General features: G+C 44.7%; 2 protein-coding genes across 6 annotated transcripts in view; one reads left to right on the top strand and one right to left on the bottom strand.

Annotated features, from left to right (window-relative positions):
- The window catches only part of cinp (cyclin-dependent kinase 2 interacting protein), a 12,447-nt gene extending 10,593 nt beyond the window's left edge, over window positions 1–1,854 (top strand). For all 4 annotated transcript variants that reach the window (XM_026339183.1, XM_026339182.1, XM_026339184.1 and 1 more), the window contains 3 exons: window positions 471–606; window positions 951–1,080; window positions 1,152–1,854. In XM_026339183.1, coding sequence (XP_026194968.1) covers window positions 471–606; window positions 951–1,080; window positions 1,152–1,354 — 469 coding nt within the window. In that variant the 3' untranslated portion in view covers window positions 1,355–1,854. The remainder of the gene's footprint in view (window positions 1–470; window positions 607–950; window positions 1,081–1,151) is intronic.
- Window positions 1,855–1,903: 49 nt separating this feature from the next.
- Window positions 1,904–9,200, bottom strand: znf839 (zinc finger protein 839). Of its 2 annotated transcripts, none has more exons than XM_026339172.1 (10): window positions 6,919–9,200; window positions 5,338–6,396; window positions 4,783–4,908; window positions 4,553–4,666; window positions 4,375–4,467; window positions 4,093–4,239; window positions 3,897–4,001; window positions 3,588–3,672; window positions 3,374–3,494; window positions 1,904–3,249 (listed from the first exon to the last, which is right to left on the bottom strand). In XM_026339172.1, the coding sequence occupies exons 1-10, from the start codon at window positions 7,780–7,782 to the stop codon at window positions 2,649–2,651; spliced, it is 3,315 nt and encodes a 1,104-aa protein (XP_026194957.1). In that variant the 5' UTR covers window positions 7,783–9,200; the 3' UTR covers window positions 1,904–2,648. The 2 variants fall into 2 exon arrangements, with proteins under 2 accessions (XP_026194957.1, XP_026194958.1); XM_026339173.1 differs by having other exon boundaries at window positions 6,970–9,194.
- Between the last annotated feature and the right edge of the window lie 50 nt (window positions 9,201–9,250).

Below are 9,250 nucleotides of genomic sequence, written 5' to 3'. Positions count from 1 at the left end.
AAATTAATTTATAACTCTTTTTGAAACGCATTTTTCTGGATTTCTTTTTGTCATTGTTGTGTCTCACTGTTCAAATAAACCTACCATTGAAATTATAGCCTGATCATTTCTTTGTTAGTGGGCAAACTTACAAAATCAGCTGGGGTTCAAATAATTTTTTCCCTCACTGTATATGTATGTATATATGTATGTATATATATATGTATATATATGTGTGTGTGTGTGTGTGTGTGTATATATATATATATATATATATATATATATATATATGTGTATATGTGTAAAGCTGCTTTGTGACAATGTCAATTGTAAAAAGCGCTCTACAAATAAAATTGAATTGAATTGAATTGAAAACCTAAAACCAGTAGAGAAGCATCAGCCCCCTTGTCTGTTGATGACATCGTCTTAAAATCCTCAAAATAAATGTATTCATCACTGCAAACTGAACTTTTCACTTTGATGTCCTCCAGGTGTCAGAGTGAAGATCAGCTGGTGAACAAGTCTCCATCATTTTCATCACCTGCGACAGCTGTGTCAGCTGCAACAGGTGGAGCTGCAGAGTTGCAGGATGCATGCTGCAAACTTCAGGACATCGTCAACAAAATGGTGAACGCTTCAGTTAATTAGTAGACAAATTATTAAACTTGTAGTTGATCCACATAAATTCATTCAACATTAACAAATGTATTTTGAATGATTTTTTATTACTTTTATTTTAAAGGTCAGGGTTTATTAATAATCCGATACGTTTTCTCAGCATAGATTTATTTAGTAAGTTGTTCATTTAACCCTGATCCTTAATCAGTTAACGTTTCACTGCTGTTTAGAGTTTTATTTGCATCACTTCCTGTTTATGAAGTTTATTTTACAATAAAGTTGATACAGAAATACTAGAAACTGATTCTTCTTCTGCTCTTTGTTTCTGAAGCTTGTCTTCCACTTCCTTTTAGGTCGCCATAGTGACGAAGATGGAGAGTCTGATGACATCTCAGCGAGGTGTTCAGGATCTGGAGGAATTTCAGTTTGGACCTGAAGGGAGAAAGATTCCTCTGTTTCACACCTGGAACACTAAACAGTTCGGTGAGTTTACCTGGAGCACACATGCTGTTTCACCTGCTTAAGTTGTGGCCTGATGTTTCTTCGTGTTTCAGAGTCGACGTCCTGTTTCCTGTTGGACATCTACAGTCAGGAGCTCAAGCTGAAGCAGACCATCTTGCAAGAACTGGCCCACACTACCACCTCAGACCTCTGCATGGTCTACCTGTCCTGCTGGCTACACCAGCCCTTTATCCACCCCCAGACCAGACTGACCCTAGAGGCTCTACTGTTGGAGACTGGGCACCGCCCACTGTGATGTCACCTGTTCACCTGCGTAATCTAGCTGTGGACTTTAGTGGTTTATTAACAGGTACAGACGAACTCACCTGCAGACTCATGATCCTGTCAGAGCAGCTGGAGTCTCTGAAACGGACTGAAACTTTTAATTAGAACATGTCCCACTGTGACACAGCTGCTGCTTAAAAGTTTATCATGTTGTATGTAGTACATTTACTTCGATGTGTAAATAGCTGGTGTGAGTTCGCAGTAGAAGTCAAGGTCAGTTATTACAACATGTCCTGTTTCACCAGAACCAGCCAAAGCTCAGCTGGGACCTGCAGAAAGCTACAGCTGAAAGAAAAAACATTTCTCACGATGGGAAACACGTTTTACTGATGCCAAAGTGTAAAAACAGGAAGCAGGAAGTTTACCTGTGATTCTTCAGGTGAAATGATTCTCATAAGTTTATTAGACGAACATGAAACGCATTTCATTCCAACAATCAACATGACAAATAAAGTCCAATCGTCTGCTCCAGTCCGTCTGAGGTCCACCGTCCAAACGTTCAGTTTTTGTTTGGAAAACGTTTCACTGTGAACTTTTATAAAAAGTAGTAAAATAGTGCAACTTTTTTAAACTTTCATATTTATCTACATATAAACAGCAACTAATGTGTTTCTACTTCAAACCAACAAAGATGGAAACACAGGGGAAAAAAAAACAACTACTTTACAAGTTTACAATCAGTCCAGATTCTTTAAAAGCCAGTAGGTTCTGACGATGACATCATCACAGGTGAGACCTGAACGAACCAATCGTCAACAAGCTGAGTACACAAGTTTAGAGAGGCCACTGTTGTTTTTAATGTCTCCACCACACACTGACCATCTTATCTCGTCATGTTTCCTCTGTTCAAGAGAAGACTGGATTTACTGATCTGGATCTTGGCTTAACTCATAAATTATTTTCAGGATACAAATTATATATGTGAGGTTCACAGAATAAAATAAACAAAAACTGCATCGAGACAACGATCAGTTCATGAGGAGTCAAACTGAGTCCAGGTCTGATGTTAAGGGGGCATGAGCCAACAGAACTAGCAGTCTGAAGACCTCCAGGCCATAGTTATAATGTACAGTTTGTCTGTTGGGGGCGCCAGGTAAATCCGTTTTTAAAACTTTTGGGTCCAGGTGTTTTATGCGTCCAGGTGTTGGTCAGCTGTCTGTACACGTCACCTAGGATCTCATTCAACCTGAAAATACCACTTTAAAAGTCCAAACTCTTATTGTAAAGTGGTTCAAGTCCTGCTCAGTTTTGATACTGGTCAGGGTTTACTGAGGAACTTTGGCTCCATCTGAGGCTTCAATTCCCAGCAGAGCCTGGACGGCCTCTAGGGGGACCCCCTCTGGAGTCTGGATGTGCATTGTGGTTCCATCCGGCCCATTGACAATGACAATCCGGTCTGATCCAGGCTCTGCCAGATGGACTGTCAGCCCTTCTGTCTGGATATAGATCTCCTGTCCCTCTTGCAGCTCTTTGGCCTCACACACGTCTGTGGTGCTGGACTCAGACTGGGACAAGTTGTGCTGCAGGAGCTGAGAAGAGGCCAAACTCTGGATTGTGCTGGACTCAGATGCTGGAGTGGACTCAGATGTTGGAATCAAGGTGGACTCAAGATTGTGGACTGTACTGGACCCAGGAGTCTTGGTGTCCTTGACATGCTCAGGACCCAGAGGTTTCTCAATCTCCTTCACCTGGTTCACAGTGTCACTGGTGCCAAGAACCTGGTCCTGGCCTGCTTGTTGAGGCTCCACCTGGGCATCAGTCTGCAGAGGTTTCTCCGCCTGGTTCTCACCTGAAGTCACCTCCATAGGTGTGCCAGGGGGCAGAACCTGGGTGGAGGGCATCTTGGCAGGGATGGTACCAGAAGAACTGGGGGGACCATGTAAATATGTTTAGACCTTGTTCATGTGTAACAGAGATAACGAGAGGCCTGCTTCACCTGTTCACACCTGTTCTACCTGTGCAGTCAGAGAGTGGAGGAGAGTAAGCTCACCTGGAGGCGGGATTAACGGTGGTAGTCAGCACTTTGGATCCAGTTGCTACCACAAGAGGAGATACTGAGACCGAGCAGGATTTCAGAGACGAGGTCACAGGGGGGGCCCCTGCAATTCCACCTGAGAAAAAACAGTACAGCTGCAGTAGTGTGTAGTACTAACATAGTACAGATGCAGTAGTGTGTAGAAGTGGAGCAGGTGCAGTATTAGTACCTGTTCTGGGCTCGATACCGTTCTGCTGAACCGGAACACTGTTCTCCATCTTGAATCTCTTTGACGGTGGCAGCATCTTGGAATTCTGGAAACAGAGTTTTGAGTAAATCAAACTCATCCTGGATCAGGATCAGTTCTACTTGCCATCAGTTAGATCTGAATCTGATCAGGTTTTCCTGCCAGATTTGACACAGACAGAATCTAGTCCATTAACAAGATACTACAAAAACAGAAAGGTGCAGCAGAACACATCTGAATCCAGATCCAACCTGGCACACTTCTCAAAATCTGACCTTGCTGAATGTTTACCTCCATGTATCGGACATTTTTATTGGTCAGACTGAAGTTGGGGGATGCTCCAGGAACCACCTTCATCTTGTTCACCTCATCCAGGATTCCCAGAGACCTGGCCACCTGAAACACACAGTTCAGTTCTGAGACCTGGAGACCTATATGAACCACATCATTTCTGACTTGCACAGTAGAACTCAGCAGAACCTCTCACCTCTATGTTCCTGACCTCAAGTGGTGTGGCTGCCCCCTGCGGACTAGCAATGTAGTCCTGAGCTGCCTGCCTCACGTGAGCCTGCAGGGACTCAAACTCACGGTATATGTCTGGGAACCGAGACCGAGCGAGAGCTCCACGCTCCACCTAAAACCAGACAACACAGGTTAGTTCCTGAGTGGTGAAGTAGACAGTAGAAGGACAATAAAGAAAACACCTGGACCCAATGTGGACTCAACCGACCAGGTCTCAGGTGTCCTGGTGGCCCCCCTCCCTTTCTACCTTTGCCAGCAGCAGCTCCCACAGACTCAACACTTTGGTCAAACGAGGAAGGACGATGTCCATCAGCTCCTCATCCTCACACTGCTCCACCAGCTGCAAACAACACATGGTTGTCACAGAAACAAGTCAGCTGTTCACTTTACTTTGAAAGGTCATGTCTTTATTTTCTTCCTCCTACCTCCTGCAGGCGGTCTCGCCTCCTCTCTGCCTGCTGCTCTGCTGTTATTGTGGTAACACTGATCTTGGGAGGTCGACCACGACGCCCCCGCCTACTGACGAGCCCCACTGACACCTGAGATAATAAACCAACCAGATTAGGGATTGCTCTCTCTGCACTGTACAGGTGAGATTCACACCTGTTAAACCAGCATTAAAAAAACAATTAAAACCAGTGTGAAGTGGATTCACCTTAGGAGGCTGTGCCAGAGGTCGACCCCGCCCACGGCCCCTGCCTCTCCCTCGTCCACGTGGCCTCCCAGGGCCCCGGTGATATAGGCCCCGGAGTCCAACAGCTGCTGCTGGACCTCCCTCCAACTGAGGACAGAATGTATACCAGACTGTAAAGACCATCCAGAAGTTAAGTAGTCATTAGACAAATAGCCAGTTAACCAGCCATTAGTTAACCTAATCAACTGGGATAGTTAACCAGCAAACATTATTAAACCAGTTTCTGTCTAGCTAGTCCTAGTTCCTGGGAGGAACTGTTAACCAGTCAGTACTTATTATTTCTGTTATTAATATACCTGACCAATAACCTGTCCCAGTTAATAACTAGAACTACTACAGTTAGAATGAGTTCTTAACTTAACTAGTTATTAACTTAGTCTACATTATCTTGGACAAACCAGTTCCTAATCAACCATTCAACCAGTGACCAGTAAATACCTAACCAGGTTAAATATGATCCCCCCCCCCCCCCCCCCCACCCCACTGCGAGCTCTGATTGGTCAATATGTCTCGTACTCTGCTTGTTGCCGTGGCAGCAGGTTTGTCCTCCTTTTTCTTCTCTTCTTCTCTGACACGTTCTACTGTCGTCTCCTCTGATTGGTTGATGTCTCTGAGTGGGCTCGGTATATTGCCAGGTGGGTCAGGCTCTCCGTGGGTTGGGTTCAGTTTGTAGTGGCGGTTTAGTCCTCCAGAACCAATGTAGGCCTTGTCACAGGTCTGACAGCAGTGGGACCGAGACTTGTGGCCGTAGGTGAGAGAAGGGGAGGTGCCAGAGGAGGAGCCGTCCTTCCTACCACCCTCCCCCTCCTCATCTTCGACGCTCATGTCAGAATAGTCGTCAGAGTCGGACTGGTGGCTGTCAGCCAGATCCTCTGTTTTTATGAACTTGTAGTCTTTGGCTTTGTATTTTGGTGGTCTGGAGACTCGCCCAGATCTGGTCTGAACCTTCACTGCCTTCTTCTCCCTCTTCCTCTCCTTCTTCTTCTCTTCTTTTTCTTGTAGTCTGTCCTTCACTGCCGAGAGCGCAGCAGTAGCTGTAGTTGCTTGTCGGGCAGGTGGGACAGGTGTGGCACTTTGTACTGGGACTGCCGTGAGGACAGCAGGTGATTTAACAGGACTCTTCCTGACAGCAGTTGTTGATCCGTTAGCGTGTGTTTTAATTAGAGGGACACTAACAGTTTTTGCGGCTGTGGTGGGCGTAGTCTTGATGATGGTGGGGGTGTGGGCTCTGATAGGGGATGCTACAGGTTTTTGTGCTGGACCAGAGGTAGTGCCTGCTGATGTCGTCTGACCCGTCAGCTTATGGACCAAAGGGAGCAGAGAACCAACGACCGGGGTGGGGCTCTGCAGCAGGAGCTGGATAGGGGCGTCCCCCGGACTCTGCTGTAGGAAAAACTGCTGACCCTGCTGACCAACCACAGGCTGGAGGTGGATAATTTGGGCGCTGCTCACACTGCCATTGGATGAAAGCTTCACCTGTGGGTGACTGACAGCTACACTCTTCTGCTGGGTGCTGGTGCCAGATTTCAGATCCTGTGTAGGAGGAACCTGGATCTGGATTTTTACAGGCTCTGACTGAAATGATAGAAAACCAGAAACTATATGAAACCTCAGAGAATTAAAATTGGCTTTAAATATCTTTTTTTTTTTTTTTTTAAATCAGGACTTGATATGGTTTCTGTCTGTTTGATCGATTACTGACTAGCAAATATAGTTTTGTAAATTCTGACCAGGTTCTAGGTCATCTGGATTCATCTGAAACTGTTCATGTTGTATCAGATTTTTAAAAACAATTAGTGTTAACGATCGGTGGATTCATGAAGAAAATTCAAATCTTGCTTAGAGAACAGATTTTTTTTCTTTTTTAAATTAAATATAAATTCAGAGTTAGATGGAACTACATCATAAATATTCAGATCCACTTTTTACAGACCAACAAATGTTAAGAAATTAAAAACTGAATGACTTCAAATCATCCCAAATCAACAATTATCATCCTTTAGTGATAATGCTAATTCAGTTATATTGCTGATCTTTTACTAACTTGAGACAAAAAAATATTCTCTCCTTACAGTCTTGATCAAGACTTTAACCTGCCTTAAATGAATCAGATGATCCAGACTGATTCAGTGTCCATGTCTGACCCACCTTCTTCTGGAGCAACTGAACTGAGCTACTGGTCTGCATGGCCACCTGCTGAGCCACACTCTTCAGCTGCTGGGATGCGTTGTTCTGGGTTGTGGTTTTTAGGTTCTGCTGAGGCACCTGAACCTGCTTCAGACCCTGCTGGACCTGCTGTTTCGGAACCTGCTTGGAAACCTGGACCTGCTTAGCAGTCTGCTGGGGGACCTGGACTTGGATCTGCTGCTGGGACTTGGTGACTTGGTTGATGACCTGCTGCAGCTGACTCGGGTCCAAGGCCGTGTTAGGCACCGGGATGGTTTTGACCATCTGGCTTTGCTGCAGCAGTTGTGCGGCCTCGGTGTCGGAGACCTGGACGATCTGCTGTTTGGTGAGCTGATCCAGCAGAGCCTGCTGCTCCTCGGCCGTGAGCCCGGAGCCCTCCACCAGGCTGCCGTCCGGCTGCACGTAGATGATTGTGGTGTTGACTAGGTCCGGGCCCAGGCCGCTGAATTCTGTGCCCACCAGGATGCTCTGTTCCGCCGGGCAGCCCTGTAAGAAGTCCGCCAGCGGAGCCCCGGTCCCTGCCGGTAAACTCTGCACGGGCTGACCGCTCTCGGCATCGGACACTATCTGTGAGCTCTCCCCGGGATGACTGCTCTGCTCGTTGGTCGCTGCCGATACATTCTCCCCGGGCTGGGTGATCTCTGCGGCGGGCGCTAACTTTATGGTGTCCCCGGGCTGGGCGCAGTGGGTGGCTAGAGGCTGAGCCGCAGCCGCCGACAGCTCCGCTGCCGTTATTGTTCTAGTCGAACCGCTGTCATCCTCGTTGTCCGCCATTTTGGCTGTGAGGCTAACTGTTAGCCTAGCTCAGACTAGGGCCAGTCGGTAGATCAGATCAACCGAATAGTCGACCGGTATCACCGAATTAGTGCTGTTTTCTACAGTCTGTGTGTGCTGGTGACTTAACCGCTGCGCGGGGATAAAGGACGACATCAACGGGAGACGTAATAACGGGAACTGTTGACGGTTTGTAGGGGGAGTTTGAACTAACGTTAGCCTAGCTTTACCCTAAGCGGGAGCGGGAGCTCGAAAGTCCCGCACTGGCATTACCCCTGGACCGGATTCATGATCAGTAGATGAAATGTTTTCGGTATCCTACAAAGGTATCCTAAAAAATGTATCCTACAAAGGTATCCTACAAAGGTATCCTACAAAGGTATCCTACAAAGGTATCCTAAAAAATGTATCCTACAAAGGTATCCTAAAAAATGTATCCTACAAAGGTATCCTACAAATGTATCCTACAAAGGTATCCTACAAAGGTATCCTAAAAAATGTATCCTACAAATGTATCCTACAAAGGTATCCTACAAAGGTATCCTACAAATGTATCCTACAAAGGTATCCTAAAAAATGTATCCTACAAATGTATCCTACAAAGGTATCCTACAAATGTATCCTACAAAGGTATCCTAAAAAATGTATCCTACAAAGGTATCCTACAAAGGTATCCTAAAAAATGTATCCTACAAAGGTATCCTACAAATGTATCCTACAAAGGTATCCTACAAATGTATCCTACAAATGTATCCTAAAAAATGTATCCTACAAAGGTATCCTAAAAAATGTATCCTACAAAGGTATCCTAAAAAATGTATCCTACAAATGTATCCTACAAAGGTATCCTAAAAAATGTATCCTACAAAGGTATCCTACAAAGGTATCCTACAAAGGTATCCTAAAAAATGTATCCTAAAAAATGTATCCTACAAAGGTATCCTAAAAAATGTATCCTACAAAGGTATCCTAAAAAATGTATCCTACAAATGTATCCTACAAAGGTATCCTAAAAAATGTATCCTACAAAGGTATCCTAAAAAATGTATCCTACAAAGGTATCCTACAAAGGTATCCTAAAAAATGTATCCTACAAAGGTATCCTACAAAGGTATCCTAAAAAATGTATCCTACAAAGGTATCCTACAAAGGTATCCTAAAAAATGTATCCTACAAAGGTATCCTACAAAGGTATCCTAAAAAATGTATCCTACAAAGGTATCCTAAAAAATGTATCCTACAAAGGTATCCTACAAAGGTATCCTAAAAAATGTATCCTACAAAGGTATCCTACAAAGGTATCCTAAAAAATGTATCCTACAAAGGTATCCTACAAAGGTATCCTAAAAAATGTATCCTACATGTTATCGTCATTTTTAATTAGTTTCTGTAAAGATTAAAGTAACAGTTTAGCTGGAAGGAGAAATCCAGTTTCCATTTTTTCTTACCAGCAATCACTCATTTTCCG

The sequence above is a fragment of the Anabas testudineus genome, chromosome 22 (assembly GCF_900324465.2).
Source record: "Anabas testudineus chromosome 22, fAnaTes1.2, whole genome shotgun sequence".
Classification (NCBI taxonomy): Eukaryota; Metazoa; Chordata; class Actinopteri; order Anabantiformes; family Anabantidae; genus Anabas; species Anabas testudineus.
The sequence above is the reverse complement of the archived record's forward strand: the minus strand, read 5'-3'. Positions and strand labels throughout refer to the sequence as shown.

Excerpts from the sequence above, each read along its gene's own strand:
- znf839 (XM_026339172.1), bottom strand. The coding sequence starts at position 7,782 with ATGGCGGACAACGAGGATGACAGCGGTTCGACTAGAACAATAACGGCA. Across the intron at positions 4,468-4,552 it reads GGCGAGACCGCCTGCAGGAG|CTGGTGGAGCAGTGTGAGGA; the intron begins GTAGGAGGAAGA and ends TGTTGTTTGCAG. Across the intron at positions 3,673-3,896 it reads AAAATGTCCGATACATGGAG|AATTCCAAGATGCTGCCACC; the intron begins GTAAACATTCAG and ends CTCTGTTTCCAG.